Source organism: Thermobia domestica, chromosome 14 (genome assembly GCF_964235325.1).
Source record: "Thermobia domestica chromosome 14, izTheDome1.hap1.1, whole genome shotgun sequence".
Classification (NCBI taxonomy): Eukaryota; Metazoa; Arthropoda; class Insecta; order Zygentoma; family Lepismatidae; genus Thermobia; species Thermobia domestica.
The window spans coordinates 156,830,792-156,855,844 of record NC_137467.1 but is presented as its reverse complement, the minus strand read 5'-3'; the positions used below and the strand labels follow the sequence as shown (position 1 = coordinate 156,855,844).

Genomic DNA, 25,053 nt, shown 5'->3' with positions numbered 1-25,053 from the left:
TATGACAGAAAACATGTAAGTGATTTATGTAGTAACAAGTAGTGTGTATATGTCATTGTTAGAAATATCACCGTTAGGAAACAAGAATAGGCACAATCTGCTACTTCATAGGTATATTACGTATACAAAACTCTGCTAAACATAGTAAATAGGATCACAACTTCACAATCTAGTTTACGTATACAAAACTTGCTAAATATAGTAAATAGGATCACAACTTCACAATGTATTTTACCTATACAAAACTCTGCTAAAGAAAGCAAAGACGCTCACGACTTCATAGTGTATTTTACGTACACAAAACTCTGATAAAGATCACGACTTCACATTGTAGTTTACGTGTACAAAACTTGTTAAGATAGCAAAGAGAATCATGAATTCACAATGTATTTTATGTATTCAAAACTCTGCTAAACATAGTAAATAGGATCATACCTTCACAATGTATTTTACGTATACAAACTTGCTAAAGAAAGTAAAGAAGACCACGACTTCATAATGTATTTTATGTATACAAAACTGCTAAACATTGTAAAGAGGATCACGACTTCTTAAAGTTAGGCAGTTTCCCAGCGATTAGCTATGTGATGATTGCACTATGTTTATCATATTTTGTTGTTGGTGATTTCCCACTTAACAATTCGTTAAGTCTAGAGAAAATTAGCCTTTCTAATTTAAAGGGAAAAGGATTTTCCTGGTATGCATAGGAAGGAAAATTCAATTTACATTTTTAAGGAAATTATCGCTATAGAATAAAAACGGTAATAGAAATTGAGAAGCGGTCTCCTTCAATCAATTACATCTCCAATCTAATCTCTACTGAAACTGGAAATATTAGAAATCTACTACTATTTTCAGTTTCAAAATAAAATGAGAAAATACCTATCACGTCATACAAACGATATTTCTTCATGTGGTGTATATTTGATATTCCTCTCTGTTAATAATAATATAGTAATATTACTTATTTCTAAAGTAACAGTTATTATGATTGGGTTATCTAAATACTGAACCTTTAAGTTTAAGGTATCTCAGTCGTTATTGGTCACCAATCATCAGTTCGTTATAATTCATTCCCTATCCTCTTTTTTAGCCTGTGTTAAATAACCAACGCATAGTGTTTAAAAACCATAATTTTTCCAGTCTAAGGCGTTTGCAAGCCAGACATTGCAGTTGTAGTGATCCATTAATATTAATAAATAGGAATAGTATTGTTTCTTAATTTCCGAGTTTCCTAGCTTTTATCATATTAATATCGTTTATATATATATAATGTATAGGCCCTGTAAGTAATGCTTAACTCGGTAACGGTAAGCACTAGAGAAACAAAATTTTCTAAGTAGAAGTATTTGTCCTTCAGAAATATTACTCAATGTATGAGCCATTTAATTCACTGCACTGCAGCTATCTTTGTTTCCATGGCACGAGTGCACGTTTGTAAAACTCTTGAGCTTGGTCATTACATCATTTTTCATATACACAATGAGCTCGTTGCTGTCTTAAAAGTACTTCTCACGTGGAGGAGCCCTAAGTCGTTGAAACACATATAAATCTGATGATACTAGGTCCTGATTGTATGGAGGTTGTCACCATCTTATCCAGTTGACCAATCACTACACGTTGGCGTAGTAGGATGTTACGTTAATCATCCATGGTGGCTTACCTGCAAGAACAGCAAATAAAAATTGGTTAGGATGATAAAGGACCAATGCTTCTACCTACAAAATTTCATTTATCTAATGCTTACCATTAGCGAGTTACATCACAAGGGATTGTGTGTTGCTTTTTGACCAACCTTACGTCCTCTGCACTTTGCTGTTTCAACTATAGACCTGGATCTTTTCTAAGCACCCTCATGTGTTTGGATGGAGTTCAGATTGTCAAAAATTCTTCAATCATCGTCGAAAGGAGTTACAATTTAAATCCTTTTGTTAGAATTTGGTCCTCAAATGTCGTACTTTATTTCACAATTTAAAATATGAACGTGCCTCTACCCAGCTTCACCACTTAGTACGAGATATCAAGAAACTCACTTTTTGTTTGACTTAGACCTACTGCTAGTTTTCTTTTACCAGCGTATAGTTCTATCTAATTTATTGATGTGTCATGTTCAATATCAAGTATATTTCATGAACAAATGAATACAATTTTTAGACTTTGTTCACTTCTCAAACATCTCTAACACCAAGACATCCCTTCGTCCCTGTATCATCTTAGAGATAGCCACATCCAGGATAGTACGGTTCCTAATCTGTTCAAGAAATTCATCTTATACTTAACTACAAGAAAAGCACAGATCAGAAAACAGGCAATATTTCTCCTCCAGTATTTCTTTCCAGGGGCCATGAGTAGACCCTCTAGCTTTGCCAATTGATAATAATCCTCTTCCTTCAGTCCCAAATCCAGTTGAATATAGAGACAATTATATACATTTCACGTAAATTTATTAGATTTTCTAACTTTTTGATAATCTACTGTTTACGGTATTTTTTCGTGGATTGAATGCAACGAGGTATTTTTACCAGGGATAGAAAAAGAACCGGTTCTGACCCACTTTTGATCAGTTCAGGCACCAAGAACCCATGCTAAAGATAGGAACCTGTGCGGAGCGTTTTCACAGGAACCGGTTAATTTTCCATCCCTGATTTTTACCAATCAAAACTGATTTTAAAATAGGCTAATCTAACTACAGATTCGCTTACAGATTTGGCCTGTTGTGTCTATTGCTTACCTGGCTATCAGTTTCGAATCAGGAAAGCCCCATAATACTATTCTTCTGGACATTACTACCATCCATGATCTTAGTCTCCAGTTCTCTCTTCATCAGTATCTTTATCTTCATCTTCTATGCAACTGGTTTGTTCATATACAACTCCATATTCATGTCCAAGACAAATTAACATTTTAACTTCTAGTTATCCAAGATGCTCATCACGGTTCGATCTAAATCACGCCGTAATTCAAAATACATTCCTTATTGTTCTACTGCACACTACTTAAATCTCTTGCAAAATTTAAGAATTATTATTATTATTATTATTATTATTATTATTATTATTATTATTATTATTATTATTATTATTATTTGACTTATTAGATACAGTTTATGAATTTTTTGTTATCTTGCTTTCCACATGCACTCCAAAAAATTAGGATTAGGATTTTGATTTCTGGGCTTTCAGCATCTAAGGCCATTTAGCCCTTCACGTTTGAGGGATGAAGTCCGCCGTGCTTTCCATATACGTGGTTCCTGGTTCGTTTCCCGGTGGTCCATGAGCGCCCGAAGGGGAGGGCAGGGTGGGTCCCGGGCCCCCTGGCTCACGAAAATATATACGTAATATAGCAAACCACATATATTAAATTCCAGAAATACCAGACGCAATATAGCAACCATGGAGATGAGCTCCCCTTAGAAAATTTTCTTTGGGCGCCCCGGCGGTGATCCACTTGTTTTGGATACAAGTATTAGTGGGTTGTATCTCACGATAAACAGCATGTCCCGTCTCACATAGTTAAAAGAATACTCAATGGGTCTTATGAATAAGACGGAGTCTTGACTCTGCTCACTTTGCTCATGAGTGAGGTGAGTAAGCTCTGTTTCGTAAGCAAACATTCAAATTTCGTAGGCCTATGAACAAAAAATATCGTAGTTGTGAGAACTTACTCCTAAATAACCCGAGCATGCTCACAGAGTTTGCTCCACGCCAGCAAGTAGTGTCAGATGTGTATGTAATGTAAACAAACATGTTAAAAATGAGTGATATGTCGCCATTCATAAATCCTTTCCCTCGAACGAATATGTACTAAAATGCAGTAGTAGGGCTACATGGAGTACAGCATTAATATTTTATATCAAATATTTAACAAAATACATTTAAAAAACACATTAGCATACTGGCCATTTTAATAACCTTCAATAATTATCCTGGCAATAGTATTTCTCCTTTCTTGCCCTCGTTGTCTCATACACGGTGTCTCATCTTCTGCAATGGAGTCATCTTCAAACCCTACCTCAGTGATCTCAAAATCTCTGTCTATCAGATATTTAGCCACATAATGCACAACAAAACAGACTAAAGTACCGAAGGCACTTTACTGGTTGACAGTCTTATTTTATTTTCCAAAATAGGGAATCGTTGCTTGACTTGATTGAAGTATCTTTCTATTATAACGCGTTCCCTGTTGAAGTAGTTGTTGAATCCCCTTTCTGCTGCCGTAGCTGGATTGCGGAAAGGAGTCATAAACCAAGGATCAATGGCATATCCAGAGTCTCCCAGAATCAAGGCCTCTGATGTGTTTTCCGTCATGACCATGTGAAAAGCTGACTCCATTAATATTCACGAATCGTGCACAGAACCCAGCCAGAAAGCATTCACAGTCGTGAATTCTTCGTCCCAATTAAAAGTAGATTGAAGATTCAAGCTGTAAAGTATTTTACAATTCATGTAGTCATCTCCGTGTTCATGAGGCAGTTTGATTTCCATACGTGTGAAGTCGATGACTCCAAATAGCGAACGGAAAATTGTACTGCCGGCGCCACTTATTTATTGCTGCCTGCTGTTCAGCAAGAGTTGATGTGAATATAATCCACAAGGGGGCGTCCTCTACTATTTTCTCTAGAACTTTTGAAAATATGACAGACACTGTACAGAGCCTTCCAAAAGTCCTGCAAAAAAAGTAAAAAGCTGTAACTTTGAAAGTACTACTTACAATTTTGTATTTTGTTTGTAATGTTTAGTGGAAATGTTAAAATTTTTGTTGGCAACAATGAGCGGATGTAAACGTTGACGTCATAACCACAAAATCATGTGACAAATATGGCGTCTACTCAAGAGAAAGTGCAGTGTGTGGCATGGTTTTGTGAGTTAAAATCTAGTGTTTTGGTCAGCGGCGTAGCGTAAAGGAACGCCTGTATGCCCGGCATCCCCTGTTAATAAGCAAAAGTACGCATTTCATTATATTTATAAATTGTTTGCTTATAATTACCACAATTATTTCCACTGCAATCTTCTGGATACGCTCTCTCGCTTTACTTTGGCAAGCGGAACCTACGCATGCGCATCACTCATTTTCTGTCTTTCCTCTTGTTGTATGCTATGTTCCTTGGGCATCCAGGCCTACTGCAAGCATCGGAGTTTTCGTCTGCTTTCTGTCGAATGCGCATGCCCAACTACTTCTTTTACTACTCCCCGCCATCCCTTGGAACCGAACATTTGCTTTAGATATAAGCTGGCGTATGCTCACGTATTGCCAACTCTATATATTTTGAACTAAGCTATGGTTTCTGTATAGAACGTACGACCGCTGTCAAGGAAATAGAACAAAACATAAATAGTTAGTTCAACGCCATTATGAAGCATGTCGCTTATGTAAGTGATAGTATAAAAATAGTTATGCTTTAATCGTAATTAAATGCATCGTAATTGTAATCGTAATTAAAGGCAAACTAATAATCTACATCATAAATACATATCATGTCCCAGAGTGTAGCCAGATACTCTTTGAGAGGACTCACATACACAAGCATAACTATAATGCATTCTGTAGAATCACGGTCACCGATCTGGTAGGCCACCCTCCGCCCTTCACGAAGTTTACTTGGGCTCTTCCGTATTTGGATATCTCACAATGAAGTAGATACACAGAAATAGGCCCCCAGAGTTGCTTTAAGTGCTTTCTATTTGTATCTTCAAATGATATACGGTACACACTCAGGCCCATATTCACGAACGGGCACCTGAGGTCCGGACCCTAGACGACAAATTTCTAGGGGTGACATTAAAAAAAAAAAAAAAAAAAAAACGAGATTGAAGTATGGTATGCGGAGAAAGAAGCTGCCCACGAGAATTCATACAAAAGTGGAGCCGGTTTTTCTCGTCACAATGCTAGTGGCAGAAAAGGAACTGAGACAATTGCTTATTGGCGTCTAACGTAATCTACGCATTTGCCTGTATGCTCCACCAGGCGTGCAATTAGGGGACCCTGGCCCTCTAAATGTTTTGGCCTCCTAATTATTAAGAGTAGTTATTGATAAAAGATATCCAGAATTGTGATGATTGGACCCCCTAGCATATTTGTGCCTCTCTCCTAAACTTTAATGGCTGGTTGAGGGCCTTAATGAGAGACTCAGCCTGTTAATCTTCTATTTGTGTTGTGTAATAGTATGGGATGGTTGCAAATTATGCCGTGCTAAATATAAAGCTTCTGCAAGTTGTTTAATGAACATGGCTTTACAATCCTTTCTTGTGATAAATTATTGGCTCACCTCTCCCTGGCTATGCCCTTGCGTTCTGTACTAGATTTATGCTTTTGTTTAGCAACATTGATCGTTGATGGTCTAGAAAAATTGGCGGTATAAAGTTTTATTTTGCTTTGTGATTTTAAATGAATATTTGTTTTATTGTTTTACTGTAGTATGAAGAAAATTGCATTTATAACTAAGAGACAAAGCTGTGGAAAGTGTTCGGCTGCTACAAGGTATAGTACCTTACTAACTTTTAGCAAATGATGACTACGATAACAGTACCAGACACAAATTTAATTGATTTTTTGTTAACAACTACCATATCTCGGTTGACTTACGAGCAGCGCTGCTCTCTGAAAGGGATACGACCTACCCCAAAGCTTTCCATAAAAACAACAACTAGCAATCAGTCGCGAATATTTCAGTCTTCGTGGTATGATGATAGTTTTTTTTTCTGGGTGTTTTGTAGGGAATAAAATGTTATGTCTCGTCTGCATTATGTTTGGGGCAAAGGAGTCGGAGTGGTGTTCAAACGGTGATTCTGATTTGGGTAATTTCATGAAGAAAGCTATGAAAAACATGAGTCATCGAAACAACATTTGCTGCATAGTGAATATTTTCACTTGTTAAGGAGAATACATATTGAATTGCATTGTATTTACAACGACTTATCACTGGATAGTCGTTAACCTGGTTCGGCTAAGTAAGATATACAAATTTCGAGTGGTAGTATTTCTTTGCCTGTAAAAATTAGCTTCAATAATTATAATTATATATTATTATTCTCACCTTTACTATTAGAATCATAAAGTCGGTGAACGGTGTTAAAAATGGTTTATTAGTTGATATACTTTATAATATCTTTTCCTTAAAACTGTCAAGCACACAAACTTGCTGACTAGGTATCCATAAACATGTACATAGCAACAACTATCCCATAATATACCTTTTACATATCTTAAAAACATTCTTCTTCTGTTATTATTAAATTAACATTCTATGAAGTATAGTGCACATGTATGAGCACTTACTGCCCAAGGTACAGGTAATTATTAATCTAACCAAAGTATTTTGTTATATAAAATGTCGCCCGACAATTGGACTGAATATAAAAGTCATGAGTGCATGGCTTTTATCTTCAAGAACCACTGGTCCGTTTACAATAGTGTTCTTACATTGCATATGTCCATCACATTTTGATCGCACCTCGTATATCTCTTCATTACATTTCACATATATATATTTTTAACAAATCTTACACTTCATCAATACTTATCTTTTATTACAATAATTATATTTATTTCATTATTATTCATTACATTATTACTATATTTTCTTATTAAAACTATCGTCGCTCATTTATTTAATCGTTGAAGGGTGCGAATTCAAAAATCGTAAAGGACAAACATTAGTTACAAATGGTCAGGGCGCATTATATGATAATCATTTTAAGTGATATTTTAAAATAAACATTAGATTAATAAGGCATCACAACATAGAAGAATCTCATTCAAGATAGTTGTCGAATATTTAGTTTTATAGAATAGATCTTCTTCTTAACATAATCTTTGACAGTTAAGTTTTTTACACAAATCAATCTAATATAAATAACCTTTGCTTTTAATCATTTATGAATCGAATTATAATTCTTACATATATTAAAAACATTTGAGAATTATCATTGATTAATGAGAATTAAAGAGAATTAAATTGAATAAAAATAAAATAAATGTTCATGAAAATCTATAACTGATATGAATTTAACTTAATTTCATTAACGGTAATCAGGTTACATTCATACTTGCATATGAATCTAATAAAGTACATTGTACTGCACAATCATTAGTATGTTCCGTACTATTTTGTACATGTATTACGTCGTGATTCTGATTTTGATATGAAATGCCATCTCTTGTTCTCCAATTACGTCTATCCACGTAGTTCGTTGTATTCCTGGAATTTCGCCATACATTACGTCTATTTTTAAACCTATTTTGATTATATGGTCTAACATATGGATTGCTACGATTAATTAGGTTAGGCGGATTCCCTACATAACTTTGCCTATTTTGCTCATTTTGATTGCTAGAATTTACTCGGCTTAGGTTATGTTCCGTATTATTCACACTTCGGATATTCAAATTCCGAACAGGCACAAAATGATCTGAATTATTCTTATTTTTACCCATTCCGGCTTGTTGATTCATAGCATGGTATTGAGTTTCATAGCATTGGACAAGCATTAATAAATGGTTGAAACTCATACACTGGGTGGAAAATAAGATCTGTTGTAACTTAAATGGAAGCAAATTTCGAATCGATGCTATTATTCTCGATTCCGATTGCAACGGATTAACGACCTTTAATTCGTTGTATGTATTTACAACAAACTCTACAACAGATTTATGCAATCGAGGATTGAAGTGTTGATTTCTAATGGTGGCATCTCTATTTGCCAGCAAAAAGTCATTTTCATAATTTGCGATTAGTGCCGCTTTGAATTCTTCATAAGTACTGATGTGATCACGTACTGCTTTAAACCATAATGAACAAGGTGGGAGTAATACATGAGGGATTAATTTCATATATTGTGATCTATCTATACACATAATATTGCACTCGTCCTGGAATTTCTCTAAGAAAGAAGTAGCATTCTCGTTACACTTACCACTGAATTTACTCATAGCCCGTATTTCACTCATCTTAACACTTAATTTTACCTTCCTTTTATCATTCCGTGTACTTGTTGAGTGATAGTTCCTATCCATTACGTGATGTGTTGTTACACCATCTATGTTTCGCCCATCTGTACTCTTCGGATGTATTTCGTCCAATATAATATCCTCATCAGACCCCGGCGAAGGTGAGTTCATCACTGGTGAGTGGGGAAACTCCAAGCGATCACTACCCAAGTTATTACGGTATGTGTTGTCCTTAACCTGTAGCGTTCTAATCTCTTCCTGTATAGTAGCTAACAATTGCGTATTTACACGTATGTTGTTAGAATTGTTGATGACCTGGATCTTTTGCTGTTGAACGGAAGATTCTATTACTTCTAAATCTTTTTTTACAGCACTGATTTCTTGGTTTTGGTGATTGTGCTTCTCCTGACAATCCTCGGATATTCTTTTTAACTTTTCCTCGAACTGTGAGGATATGTCATTCACCACCTGGACAATTGTCTGTTTCGTTTCATCTGACTTCTGTTCTATCCGTCTACTTAATTCTTCATATTGCTTGTTAGATTCGTCAAACTTCTGTTCCATTCGTCTACTTAATTCTTCATATTGCTTGTTAGATTCGTCGAACTTCTGTTCCATTCGTCTACTTAATTCTTCATATTGCTTGTTAGATTCATCAGACTTCTGTTCTATTCGTCTACTTAATTCTTCAGAGTTATGTTCTATCGTCTGCTTTAATTCTTCGTATTGCTTATTGGATTTTTCGGAGTTCTGTTCTATGGTCTGCTTTATCTCGGTAGACATCTGAATCAATTGTCGCTGTAAAGCTAACAAGATTCGGTCTTCCGATGTCAATCCTGGTGTTACACTAGTTTCACCGTTGTCACTATTATTTGATTCATGCTCCATTGTTTCATTGTCCATTTTTCTTACAATTATTCTACCACTTCTCAGTATGGTCAAATTTGTATTCATTAACTTAATTATAAAAATTAATTCACCCTTACTTTTGCTTCGGGATGTGAATCTACAGTATTTCCCGGGTGAGGTAAACCAAAATTTTTACAACGACTTATCACTGGATAGTCGTTAACCTGGTTCGGCTAAGTAAGATATACAAATTTCGAGTGGTAGTATTTCTTTGCCTGTAAAAATTAGCTTCAATAATTATAATTATATATTATTATTCTCACCTTTACTATTAGAATCATAAAGTCGGTGAACGGTGTTAAAAATGGTTTATTAGTTGATATACTTTATAATATCTTTTCCTTAAAACTGTCAAGCACACAAACTTGCTGACTAGGTATCCATAAACATGTACATAGCAACAACTATCCCATAATATACCTTTTACATATCTTAAAAACATTCTTCTTCTGTTATTATTAAATTAACATTCTATGAAGTATAGTGCACATGTATGAGCACTTACTGCCCAAGGTACAGGTAATTCTTAATCTAACCAAAGTATTTTGTTATATATTATATTATATCAGACAAGTGACTAACTTTGGCATCCCCATTTCGGAATACCACGCTACGCTACTGGTTTTGGTGAGAAGAAGATTCCGACAAAAATATCAGAAACAACCACCTGCAGGTTCTAGTATCAAGAGAGGGTACGATAAGTTCCTAGCTACCGGAAGTTCCTTGGACTTGCCTCGTAGCGGAAGGCCAACAACCAGTGTTGATGTGATTCAGTCCGTGCAGGAAAGCGTATTGTCAAGTCCAAAGAAATCGTTGAAACGCAGATCCTTGGAGCTGCGAGTGCCAATAACAACGCTTTACAATATCGTTCGTAAGAAAATGATACAGAAGTTTACAAGCAAAAACCGAAAGATGTTCAGGATCTCCGGAAGAAGATACGTGATGTGATTGGGAATATTACGGGTGAAGCACGTCGAAATGCCCATTCTTGGATTCCCCAAAAGACTTCAGCAATGTTTGGACGTAAATGTGTCAGCTGGAGGTTTGGCATTGAAAAAATGTTTGGAAAGAAATTTTCAGCCTTTCTTACAAGTCCACTAAAAGTTTTGTACAAATACAATAAATGGTTACAAAGTTACAGCCTTTTACTTTTTTGCAGGACTTTTGGAAGACTCTGTACTCTGGGTCCACACCTATGTCCTCCACCACTCTGTTTTGAAAATCTGGATCACTTAAGTGTCTAAAAAAATCGCATTCTCTGTTCGTTAGGAAGTACCCCGTTAGTACTTTATTTCAGGAAAACAGCTGGTCGGTTCTGAACCAAATTCGACATCGGCTCGACTCGGCAACAGAGGCTGCATTACACAGCTTTGCACACCGGGACCTTCTGAGATCAGTTCAGCGAGTATCTGTTAATAATTTCTAATAAAATGCATTATAAACAGATATATGGTAATATGATAAGTCAGCTTACTAACGTTACGTAATAGGTCATTGTGTAACGGAATCTGGATAAGTACTTTACGTTATTGTGTAGTTGTATTCTAATGATCTGTTTTCTTTACTTGGTGTCTAGTGCAACAGTCAGCTTTGATTCTGCTACAAACCGTTCCAACTCACATCCAAGTAGATGCGATTGAAAAGAAACTGCTGGATAACGTTGATGGTGTGATTTCTGTGCATGAATTTCATGTTTGGCAGCTTGCAGGGGACAGAATTATAGCTTCTGCACACATCAGGTGAGAAAGAAACCTATACAGGGTGTTTCAAAACAACATCGAAGCTGATTTTTGACACCAAGATAAGGCAAAAAGTATAAATCAAACTGGATGCAGAAATGCGTAATTTCGGAGTTATAGGCTGCCGTGACATGAAAAATTAAGTTCTGAAGTCTATGGCTACAATACTATGGGATTTACCATAGTCGGGTCGAGACTTCACTTAGGAAATAGTATGTGCGCTACCCAAATATCCATGTTTCAGAATCCTGCCGTACTTCCGCAACAATTTTTGTAGAGGTAGTTGGTGAGTAATGCCCGTAGCCAAACTCCCTCTAAAAAAATTGTTGCGTGAGTACCGCAGCATTCTGAAACATGGACTTTTGGAAAGAGCACATGTTAGTTCCTAAGTGAAGTCGGCCCAACTATTGGACCTATGGACCTATTGAAGTATTGGACCTATGGACCTCTAAAGTTCATTTTTCATGTTTACGGCAACGTATAACTCTGAAATGACGCATTTTTGCACTCAGGTTGGTCTATACTTTTCTTGTATTATGCTAGTGTCAGGAACACCTCCTCAGATGTTATTTTGAAACACTTTATATACCCACACAGCATTTTATGTATATTATACGTAAATATTGGGTACTTAGAGCTACTTTATAGATGCGTAGATTTGTTACGTATAATATTTATATATTTTAAATCGGTGTTAGCTGTTTCCCAAGGCGTAGACAATCATACGTAGAATATACGGATATTATCCGTAGCAAACATACATTCACTAGATGGTGTGAAAGGCAACTGGTTTGCGAAGGTTTAGGCGCCATTGCTTCTTCAAGAATTCATTTTATTCAAGAAAACTGAATAAAATAACTCCGATTTTACTAGTGGATCCTTAATATTTTCTTTAATATTTACAGATGCAAAAACCTTTCTCAATACATGAAAATAGCAGAAAAAGTGAAAGAGTTTTTCCACAACGAAGGTATTCACTCGACAACGATTCAGCCAGAATTCATTGAAGTAAGTAGATACGAAAGTAACAGTATGAAATCTTCTATTAGTACGTAATTTAATCCGGTAGTATTGAGTTGGTTAGGTTGAAATGTCCGTCTAGCATTTGTCGTTTTCCAATGTGATTGTTGACAGTAACTGCAAAAGCAATCGCAATATTCAGTATTGTTCTGTTGGGTTCAAACAAAATTTTCTTAGCTTTAGGAAAGAAAGCAATTGGAATGCCAAAGTTTATTTTGGAAAACCAATAACAAATTTAACTTATGAATATCCTCGCCGAATACAGTGAGAGCTTGTTACATTATACCAAGCTGTTACCTGATTAAATATATCCTGTTTAAAGCTTTAGATAAATTTCCTTTTAAAATGCTCTTCCACTGTAAGGGAAACACTGGGTAGTATTAGGCAAATTTTAATGTGTTAAAATCCTTTTGTAAATAAAGGAGGAAAGAGGTCGCCCCTAACGAGAGGAAATTCTGTTCCACAGGCCCTTATATTAGAGAAATTAATATACGTAAAAACTAGAGAATTCTTTAGAAGTTATAAGAGTGCCCACTTTGGTATCTCTCAAGCAGTTAATTCGGAGAATCGTTTCAACTATCCCGCATAGCACACTACGTCCCTGGGATGTCCTATTTTGATCCCAATCATCCCATTCGGTTCTCGGGATTATCGGGACAATGAGAAGACATCCCATGGACATCCTGCATGGGACGTCCTGAAGGATTCCCATGTAGGATGCCCACGGGACGTCCCAGATGGGACAGGAGGTCCAAGGGAAAACCAATAGACATCCCTTCGTGGTCCCGTTGAATATCCCGTATCCCGGGATATTAGCGGACATCTGGATCTCCCGCGGAAATCCTGTGGATGTCCCGGGAGCACATTCCGATAATCCCGGGATGTCCCGTCGTCCGTTGCGGGCTCAGTCTCGGACATCCCATGGACGTACTTGTGCTATAGAGACACATATTTATTGAATAATAGTATTATTAAAAAGGGAATACTGTTGTTATTATTTTATATCTTTGGTATGAACCCATAGTATAAGCAGAATCTATATATTTAGGTATACATTCAATATACAGGGTGTTACAAAAAAGGGTCACAATATGTTGGAAACAGATTCCCCACATCAAAATAAAAAAAAGAAAAAGTTCATGTGGACCTGTGCTCAAAAGTCGATAGTTTCGGAGCTATACAGGGTATGGCCAAAAGTCCGAACTGGACTAAGTATTTGAGAAACTGTAAATGCAGTCGATCGGAAGTCAATTGGGATGAATGTTGGTGAGAGAAGGAAACATTATGACGTGATTAAGGTTGTTGTCCGCCATCTTGGTGGTCGCCATATTGGAATCAACTTGTTTATTTTTTAACCTTGCAATGCATAGTGGGACAGATATGTCTCATAGTGGTAAATGATCTATGCTTTTCTACATACGGTATGTAGTTGGTAATGCATGTTGAACCAGATTGGGAACGTTCGAAACTAGTTGTAATTCCACAGTGTCCGCATACATGGCACTATTAAGTGTACCGGTACTTCCGTTACTCATTTTTGTTTTCAATTACAAAACTGTTTTTTTTTACAGAAAATAAAAAATCATGTATTGTAGGGTTAAATGGCAACATAATCGTATGACATATTAAACAACATTCTCGTTCGAAGAGAAATCCAACGGTAAAGTTATTTTTTCCAAAATTTGATACGGTTTTGAAGTTGTGAATGGATTTAGGATAGGTTATGTTATATTTTAGACTTAAACTTTGTTATATCTGCTGCATTGTATGGACGGAAACTGGCTGTCTCTTTATTTTTTTCTTGTAGGTAGGACGGGATGTTAACTCGACAGGAAAGAATCGAAGTTCCTTTTGGCTGGAGGACGAAGTTCAGCAATAATAGCAGCCGTCTTCAATGAGCAACATCTTAATCGCGAGCCAGAGACAGACAGTGCTGTACGAAAACTAATTCGCAAATTCAGGGGAACGAGAAATGTTCATGATTTACTTCGATCAGGACGAATATGAAGTGCAACGGATCCAGACAAAATTTTCGTGACACTGTCTGAAGATGCAACTGGTTGTGAATGTTTTAGACAGACCCATAACTCATACCTATTACACACATAACACTTTCAATTGTTACCCTTCTGTCTTCCATTATGATCTTCTCAACTTTCTTCGTCAACGCGGCATCATCAGTGAAAGATAGTCTTTGTCTTCCAAACCTAGAGGTCTCCGCGGTGGTCATGTGTTCAGCTTGGAATTGCCATTTTCACCTGGATACCATCTTATAGAATGGGCTTTCATCCCCCCACAATAGGCTTTCTTTCATGTGTTTGTGAATCTGCTTTGCTGATTTCCCCTGAAGATGAAGGAACTTGATGATGCTCCATGCCTGAAATTTGTCAATCATTGCACCTTAAGTGCTTTACCTCCAAAAAAGAAAGAAAAAGTTGTTCTAACAAGTCCAGGATTTTCATTGTTAACATACAAGGACATAACTATACAATGCATCTCTGAGGGAATTCGTAGTTCGTCACCTTCTAAGTGATTGCAGGAATTTATTTGACACTTCCTCGTATTTTTGTCTCCCGGACGGACGGATACTCGGACAGGCGGAGTAAACATGTTATATATATGAGAGTTTTAGATTGCTAAACCAAGCTTCTTGAAAATTGACGATTATGGATATATCAAAAGGGTTACTGCCTTGTGTTAAAACAATGATATTTTTTCTTTCTATAATAAAGTACTATTATAGAAGCAACGATTAAACGACAGCCGCCAGAAAATCAGATATCGTTAAGATCAACGTATTTCGTTAACGAGCGTTGAAAATGCGTAATCAGTGATCTGATGGATAAACAGGAAACAATAATCCATTTCAATAGCAATTTTGAATAATATGGAAGATATAAGGATTTCTTTGTCTAACTTAACCTTTTACGCTTATTATTCGTGTAAAGACTCTTCATAAAGACTTTGATAAAAATGTCCTTGAATGCAGTAACTTTATGGAATGCCGCCATCGAAGCTCACAACAAATTAACGGTATTCATTAATTGCCTTAAGACAGTGTTTTCCAATCTTTTCCTTATGATGACACCCTATTAGTACACATAATTTTACGCACCGCTCATTCACTGTTTCTTCTCTGTTGATCAATCACTCTATAGCAGTGCTATTCAACCGGGATTACGCGTACCCCTAGGGGTACGCAAAGATGTTTCTGGGGGTTTGTAATCCTAAAATAAGTATATTTCCAATATTCGACCAAGAATCGAGGAGTTTGGCGTCCTGAAACAACTCAGTCATCTCATTAACGGGTTAGTTCTAAAGTTACTTTTAGTTTTTGAATTTTTAACATCATCCTCAGTGAGTGAATTATCAGGGAGGATGAGGGAAAAATCCCCCTCATTAGAACTGGATGTCTCCCATGTTTTGAAATTTTTCATGTTAATTTTTCGGATGTGTACTTTATCCCTCTGTAAATAGTCTTGATTGACAACTGATTGTTATTTTGTTATGTGTCCATTTGTCCCCCTTTTTAATCAACAGAACATGTATATTACGTTTAACAAGTTACTTTCGATTTAATTTCTTTTAAACAGCTTCAGGGGTACACAATTGGATGGCGAACTGTGTCTAGAGGTACGCGAGAAAAAAAAAAGGTTGAATAGCACTGCTCTATAGGAGTCCAACATCGTTACACAATGTGAAATCCACTTTTAGGTATAACTCACTTGAGAAAATTGTAGAAATCAACATCTCAATCATGCAATTAATACATTCAACGAAAATAAGGAAATTTGTTATTACTTTTATCGCAACTTATATTCTTTCATTTAATATTCTGAATTTGTAATGAACAATTTCTCAACACCTTTGATGTTACCACGCTACGGTCAAGTTGGAAAGCTCTGCCACCAAATAATGCGGTGACCAGTTCTGATGTGCCTCAGGGTCAGTGTATCTTCTTTTTTCTCTCTCCCTCTATTTATTTATTTATTTATTTATTTGTTTGTTTTATTGTTTCTATACTGATACAGGATGATCCGTAAGGTTTTCCTTCCATCAGATGCCAATCTGCGACTCTCACCGAGAAAGAACACGTCGTTTATCAAACGCAGATGTAGGGTATACTCATGACACACCACTAGAACAGCAATCTGAAGTCAGATATTTAGGAGTTGTGCTCGACCGAAAACTTACATTTGGTCCACACATCACAAAAACAGCAAACCAACGAATCAAAGCTCTACTGTCCATACTCCTCAGCAACCAACTTCCTCATGAAGCCCGAAACAATGCATACGTCATGTGTATCAGATCCCATTTACTCTACGCCCATTCAGCGTGGGGGATGCAGCGGCCTACCACCACTGGCGCCTCCAGACAATCCAGAATCCAGCCGCCCGAACTATTATAGAACATGCTGTGGACACAAATACTTCCCAGATCTATGAGCACTTGGACCTACATCCTCTCAATCATGTGCCACAGCGCTAATTAACTAAATTCTGGCATAGGGCTAGAATTCAAGATAACCCGGCCATAGTTGCAATTGGAACCAGATCCCCACCGCCAAAAGTAGCATACAAAATGCGAGAACCATAGGACCACAATAGTCTAATCAGAAGAAGGAAAAGGACTTGTGACAGTTGCAGTCCTAAAATAAACAAAGAAAAAGAAAAAACTGGCACACAAGTCAACCCACACCACACTTTACATGGAAGATAAGGACTCAGGCTCGACACTTCGGGCACCAAAATGTCAAAAACGGACGAATCTAACGACAATGTAGGAGAAAAGAAAAGAAAACTTACCTAAATTTTAAAATTATGTTTGTTCCATAACAACTCAACTTTTACAACTTACATTGTGTCTTGTTATCTAAATGAGAGAATTAACGTTTAGCTAATCCTGTGTGTCATGAATCATGTGTTTCACATCCAAGCTCGCATCTCGAAAATAATCCGGCTAAAGAAACTAAATTTGCCGCATTTATACATCAAAGCATAGCAACGAGAGAAAAAAAAACATTAAAATTATTGAAAACATACTTAAGTTGCTATGCTGTCCGTAATGATAGGATGCATTTTGTCACGGCATATTTCACGTTTATCTTTCTTTCTTTTTCCTATACGCGTGAAACAAAGCATTGGAGTACGTGTTATTCCGAACAAGACAGACCGTGGTCCTCGCGGTTCCTAGCCCGACTTCCCACCGAAGCATTCCACATCCACTGTTGTCAACGATTATATTTTGCAAACTTTGAACTCGCCCTGAAATCAAAGCATTCTATTGAGAAGATGTCTGAGAATTATATGCTGTGGGGAATCCATTGTACATTGTTGAAAATATGTATTTTTGGGGTTGCGTATGTATGAATTTCTTTACGCTTATATGAATCACCACTCTACGGTTCTTGAATTCCAAATAGAGCATGTTGAAATTTAGGTTTTCGACGATTTTGGACAGTCCTAGCTCTGAAACTATGTACTTTCCCCCACAGGTCCATATAAACTTTTTCTTTTATTTTAATGTGAGGAATCACTTCTTGTACGTAGTTTGTTAGTGTACTCAATGTATATACAGGGTGGCCCATTTTAATCTTTCCGCGGAAATATTTTGAAAATGGTTGAAGATAAATGAACCGAGCAAAAACTCGAATAGGGAACGCCATAAGGCACATTGAATGGTATTGTCGCGGCGCCTACCAGGGCCGCCCCTTATGGAGGCCCAGGGCCCAAGTTTAAAATTTTAAATAGAAACATATGGTAAGGGAAATCTCGTTCGCTAGATCTTTAAAAACTAAAAAGCGTTGTGGCACAAAATTTTCACATCGGTTGTCGTATTCAAAATGGCCGCCAAAACCTGGTGCTTGTGTCAGATAAAACGTCTAGTACCACTAATATAAAAACGGTTGGAGATAAATAAAAGGGAAAAAAAGTGAAACAGGAAAATGGGGTGGGGGCACGTCGAATGATGTTGTCGCGGTCCATCTTTTACAGGGTTCCCAGGGCTTAACTTCGAAATCTTAAATGGAAACGGGGTGAGTGATACCTCGTTCGATAGATTTTTTTAAAAAACTAAATAGTGTTGTGGTAAAAGATTTTCCATATCGGTCAACGTTCTCAAAATGGTCGCCAAGACATAATGCCTGTATCAGACAAAACTTCAAGTACCACTAATATGAAAACGGTTGGAGATAAGTGAGCAAAATAAAACTCGTATAGGAAATCACAGAGGGTATTTATCATTCTACGGGTCCAGAATGATGCAACAGAGAAAAGGATTATTAAACTAAAAGTGACACAATGCAAAGGAAGAAATCTAATTCTTAGAAAATTATCTTTCCGACCTCCTACGTAAGTGGATGAAGCGGGAATGAATGGTAAAATTGCAAATGAGAATCCCACTTTTACTTACAATAGGTACGGTTTGTGTGAAACATTGTTGTGTACAAGTTACTGGTACTGTAATAAATAAAAAATAAGGTGAAATTCGGTTTGAAGGGTATTATTCACTTTCCCATTGCAAAGTGTTATTTGATGGGAAAAGAGAAGCAACTGAAATGCGAAGCAAAGGTTTTAATAATACATTTTTGGAACTTACAAACATTTTCCCCAACACCATCGTCTCTGAGAATTTAAAGCAATGCGTGCACGATGTTTGGGAGGCATCTGCATCAATATGTAGCGTTTCGTTAGTGAGGATCACAACTGAAATTACCACTGAAAGTTATTCGGAATGTGACTGTGGACAACATCTCACTGAACCTCATTTTCTATCTCATAAATTTCTCTCGCAAATGGTATTGGTTAGGCTGAAAATGAGCATGCATCCTGCTCCGCCCATTATAACTGATATTGTCTTGTCTTTTTGTTCCACTAGGGGAATATCCGGATAGTACCTTCTATACTGCCATGGCCGTTGAATTTCCACATCTTTGCCCACTAATCCGTGATCTATGCATTAGACAACTGCACCTCATAAAATAGTCATATCACGTCAATTCTGGTTCCTGCACTTTACGCACGAGAGAACCATTTAAAACGTTGAAGTTGTTCCTGTGCCCCCATCAACGGTGGACCTGGGTGTTACCACGATAACATCATTCGACATGCCCCATCCCATTTTTGTGTTTCACGTTTTGTTCTGTTCATTTATCTCGAAACCCTTTTCATATTAGTGGTACTGGACGTTTCATCCGATACAGGCACTATGTCTCGGCGGCCAGTTTGAAAACGGTGACTGATATGAAAAATCTTCTGCCACAACGCTCTTTAGTTCTTAAAGATCTATCGAACGAGGTATCATTTCCCCATATTTCCATTTAAACTTTTGAAGTTGGGCCCTGGGCCCTCATGAAGGACGACCCTGGGGGCCACCGCGACAATATCATTCGATGTGTCCCATGGCATTTTCTATTTGAGTTTTTATTCAATTCATTTTTCAACCATTTTCGAGATATTTCCGTGGAAAGATTAAAATGGGCCACCCTGTATAATATATATAGTAATAGTAGTACGATGTAGTAAATCTTTATTTGTCCATAATATCTTGCTCAAGGTAGAGGGTAAACTCCGAATGTCACCTTTCGTACGCCGCTGATTGAGAGAATACGTTAACGTTGGAATGTAGCTTTTTTTCTTTAAGAAAATCTCAAAATCCACGATTAATTTTGGGATACGTACCTCATGAAATGCTTATCGTACTCGTTTGTGTGGTAGGGTGGGGCGAAAAAATTTTGGGGGGGAATTTCGATTGGCTGGGTTGCGAAAAAGTTGCCTTATGTTAGTAATAGTCAACACAGAAAATCTGGATTATTTTGGTCAATCCTTTCCTTTTGGCTCATAGGACTTGAATATTTTTATAGTTTCGGATGTGCAACCCGCACGACACTATGAAGAAAATCGTCCTGCACAGCTATTTTTTTTTTAAATTTCGATTGGCTGGGTTGCAGAAAAGTTGCCTCTTGTTAGTGGTAGTTCATACGGAAAATTTGGATTTGTTTGGTCAACCCCTTCCTTTGCCTCATGAGACTTGAATATTTTTATAGCAGCTATGCAACCCGCACGACACTACCAAGAAAATTGTGTTGCACAGCTATAACCTTTGGTTCCTTTTTACACTCAAGCATTCTGAGGCTGAAAATAAAACGCAAGAGAAGCGTGAGATGCGATATGGTTCCTATAAGATACAGTGTTCCTATGTGGTTTAAAATTATAATCAATTAGACGAAGAAATTGTATTGATGTTTTCAAAACACATTATAAATATAGGTCAGGAAAAATTGTTGATAAACCTTTTCTTGCAGCTCTTAGATCGTCTTGGCACACATACTCCGAAACTCCCCAGAACCATCATAAGCGGATAGTTGCAAATTGAGTTACACCCCCATCCACTTGCTTCCATTTTTTGGCTCATGTACATTAGATGGTCCTGCTTGGAGTCGGTTTTTTCATTTTTTTTCGAGATTAATTTTGCCCTGACAAAACCATCTCTTCGATTCGCTCCGTACACTGATGCTGACACTTCTATCATCCTCTCTACTGCTTGCGTATGGCACGGAAAACCGAATTTCCTCAGAAACTGCAGCCGTCGTTCTAATATTTTCTTCTATCTGACTCGAAGAAAGTTCTCTTGTTGATGGTGATTCGGTGACGTTCGTTGAGAACCAAGCGATCGTTTCATGATATTTACTAGCGTCTAAGTTTACTTTCGGAACAATGAATTCACGTAGACTTGATCTCTTTCTCTGCCGACACTTCTTTAGTCTTCTCCATCCTAAACTTGAATGTCCTGGCTGCTGTCGGTGATCATTGCCAAAAACAAGTTTTCCAGGATGGACAAAGTAAGCGTTGGAACTAATCACAGTATACACGATTTTTTTAAATTCCTCTGGAAGAATGGTTGCAGATCGATCGACTAGCCAAAAGTGTCGCGCTCCGTTGGTGAGAGAAGAATTTCGCTTTATTTCAAACCAAACTACTTTGCTGACAAACTGTGCAAGCCAAGGAAGGTGCTTCTTTGGGATTTTCGGTGCTAATATATAATCAGAGAATGCGAGAAGCTGTCGTCTATCATCAGGGCACGACAATTGGCCCAGGATTTTTCTTCAGAAGGTCTGGCAGACATAAACCTTCTGAAACGGCTCGGCAAATTTTCAAAAGGTATTGCTGATCGTTACTGGACTGTGTACAAAATTACAATGTTTCCGACTTATTACAAAACAGTGCTTTACCTACTATTATTGTTGTATACAATATAGTAGGTAAATATATATTTTCTATTATTACACAACCGATTTCAAAATTACTTGATATCAGAGCACTTAGTTAAAATTTTCTTTATAATATAAACCGAGTCCAAAAGAAATTGTTCGCGATATACGTGAAACAAGCTGCAATGCAAAGTTGACAACACATTTTTCACGCTATATGTGGAAAACATGAATTGAAACATAAAAAAATAGTTTTTCGTCTGATTGATTACCATTTTTAACCACATAGGAACAGTATCGCATCTCACTTTTCCGTTTTATTTTCAGCTTCAGAATGCTTCAGTGTAAAAAAAAAATTAAAAAAAAAAAAAAACCAAAGGTTATAGCTAGTAGCAACACAATTTTCTTCGTAGTGTCGTGCGGGTTGCATAGCCGGAGCTACAAAAATATTCAAGTCCCATGAGGTAAAGGAAGGGGTTGACCAAACAAATCCAAATTTTCTGTGTAGACTACCACTAACACGAGGTAACTTTTCCGCAACCCGGACAATCAAAATTTAAAAAATATGTGCAGGACATTTTTTTCATAGTGTCGTGCGGGTTGCATAGCCGAAGCTATAAAAATGTTAGTCCCATGAGGCAAAGGAAGGGATTGACCAAAATAATCCAAATTTTCTGTGTTGACTACCACCAACACAGGGCAACTTTTCTGCAACCCGGTTAATCGAAATTCCAAAAAATAATTTTTTCGGCCCACCCTACTGTATGGGTAACAAAGGAGGGTATCTCGCAGTTACTTTTCATTTGCAAGAGAAATGGATAGCGTGACCGTCTAGAAAGTTGTCTGTAGACATTGTGAACAGTTACGTCTGCTATAAACTTGTCCATGATGCGAGCAACAATGTGTTTCTTTGGTGGACCTCTGCAATGGACCGTCTTTGTACTTTTGTGATGTTTACGTTTGTCCAGTACCATTTCAGCATGAATTTTGTTTCTTCAAAGCTTAGTTGTACTTACGTAAATATTTGAAATCATCAATTTTATATAAACCTAAAACAACAAAGGTGAATATATTTTAGGACACTCTGTATATAGTTCATATGTAGTGAGATTAAACATTGATTTCCTGGAAACCCACGTTAATTTTTATACCCTAGGATATTGAAAGTGTCGGAGTAAAGAAAAACTTGATAGTAAATGGAATTGCCTTCGATCTTTTTCAGAATGCCATGTTATCCTACACCACAGTTAATGATCAAACGGAAGATTAATTCTTGAAATCGTTATACTACTAATGTTATGCCTTGCCTTGCAGGTGGACAGCCAGGAAATGCAAATCCAGAGAATGCCAGACTGTGTATTGGATTGTCCTAAGACAAGCTGCCTTCTCTCAACCTGCTGTGGACCATCCAGGCAGTCTCTAGCAATCCAATGATGTGTATGTAACATAAATTAACCTGTAATAAAAGTTTACTCACGATAATTTGTTACTGTATTATTCACGACCGAACTCAACATTTTCACGTCGCACAGTGGTCTCTATTCTCAAAAATTGTGACCGAAAGTCAAAAAACTAATTGAAATTTTGTAAAGTTCAGTACAAAGAGACTTTGAGATCCCTGATTTCAAATTTGATGTTATCTATATATTAAATTGCTAGTTTTATATGTTTGTCTCCAAAGAAAAGTTTATATGTTTCTCTCCAATCCTTTCGACAATGGGATCTCCAAAACCACAAGCGCTAGAAACATGCCGTTTTCGCTGGTCGATTCCAAATTTTGTGTAGAGTATTTAGAAAATAGAGTATTTTCTAATAGAGTACATTAGAAAAGATGTGGCCACTATTTCTTTATTACATTTTTAAATGTAAATAGGAAATTTTGAAATTTAAAAAAAAAGTTAAACATCATATCATATGTTATACATTCCAACACCACATATTTGTATACATGGGTTGCATATCTCTCAGGGGTTTGTTTCATGGCCAAATGATAATGAAAAACGAAGGATAACCATTTCTCCTGTCTAAGATGAATCTTTATTCATCTTGGAGTGTTTTGCGCAATGAACATCATATATCACTGACATAATTAATTGTGTATGTAATGTATTTGCTTATCATATAGTGTATGCAAGAAGAGAGAAAACACTAATCATACATGAATTAGAAACTCCAACGGGAAGTAGGCTCAACTCTTGCAAACAGTGCGAGATATTGAAAAAATAATTGAAAAAATCTTCCCTTTATGATGTTCCTTGCCGATTTTTATCAAGACGTCTTTCACTTGTGTCTGTAAAGGGACATGTACAGATGTTGTGGCAAATGACAAGGAGATTCTTCCTCATATGTGAATGGTGCGCTGTGTAGAGAGCGCAGGCTCAGCTAGTTTATTGAATGGCAGATCTAGCCCGGGGCCGAGGGGCCTAGGCTCCCCGAGTTTTTGGGTGACAAAAATAAGCTGTTATTTATATACTTTTTTAAGTGTATAGTAAACTCATTATATACTTATCATAGTCTGGGGTCTGGCTGTCCCCCACCCTTCCCAGTTTTTACCTTCTAGATCCCCCTATGAGTTTATTCAAAAAAAAAGATAGAAAGAAAAGAAAAATCGCGGATTCAATATGGCTGTCTTTAAGAGAAAAATAATTGGATTTAAATATTGCTTAAGTGGTATTGAGAGTTTGATGAGGGTGTCGTGACTACGCGGAGAGTGTAGCTTCGGTTTAACAAGTTTAAGGACGGTGACGAAACACTCGAAGACGCACCACGTCCCCAGGCAGCAATTGAGACGAACAGTGACTAGAGATGTGAGAAACTGGGACTACAACTCAGTGTGAATGCAGAAACCATTCTGCATCACCTCCATCAACTCGGGAAGCAGTACAAGTTGGGTCGGTGGATCCCACATGATTTGACTCCGAGCCAAAAGGCAATGCGAGCAGCCACCTGTATTTCTTTCCTGTCTCGTCTGAGAAAGGAGCCATTTAGCCATTTCTGGACAGGGTGTTGACATTTGATGGGAAGTGGGTCCTGTACGAAGCTCCATGATGCCGTCATCTTCGGTTAGCATCCCTTGAAACGGTTCCAAAACAGCCGAAACCAGAGCTGCACAAGAAGATCCTCCTGTGTGTTTGGTAAACTGTTCGCAGTATCGTTCATCGGGAACCGCAACCAGCTGGTCAGAGCATCAATGCAACTGTGTGCTGTTAGAAGTAGAGCCGTGTTTAA

The 25,053-nt window shown here is 37.1% G+C and overlaps 1 protein-coding gene across 2 annotated transcripts in view; it reads left to right on the top strand.

The window, feature by feature from the left end:
* LOC145670734 (proton-coupled zinc antiporter SLC30A1-like) overlaps positions 1-23,299 on the top strand; it is a 50,507-nt gene extending 27,208 nt beyond the window's left edge. For both annotated transcript variants that reach the window (XM_081739508.1, XM_081739507.1), the window contains 3 exons: positions 11,432-11,594; positions 12,500-12,602; positions 23,140-23,299. In XM_081739508.1, the coding sequence (XP_081595634.1) occupies positions 11,432-11,594; positions 12,500-12,602; positions 23,140-23,259 (386 nt within the window). In that variant the 3' untranslated portion in view covers positions 23,260-23,299. The remainder of the gene's footprint in view (positions 1-11,431; positions 11,595-12,499; positions 12,603-23,139) is intronic.
* Positions 23,300-25,053: the final 1,754 nt, after the last annotated feature.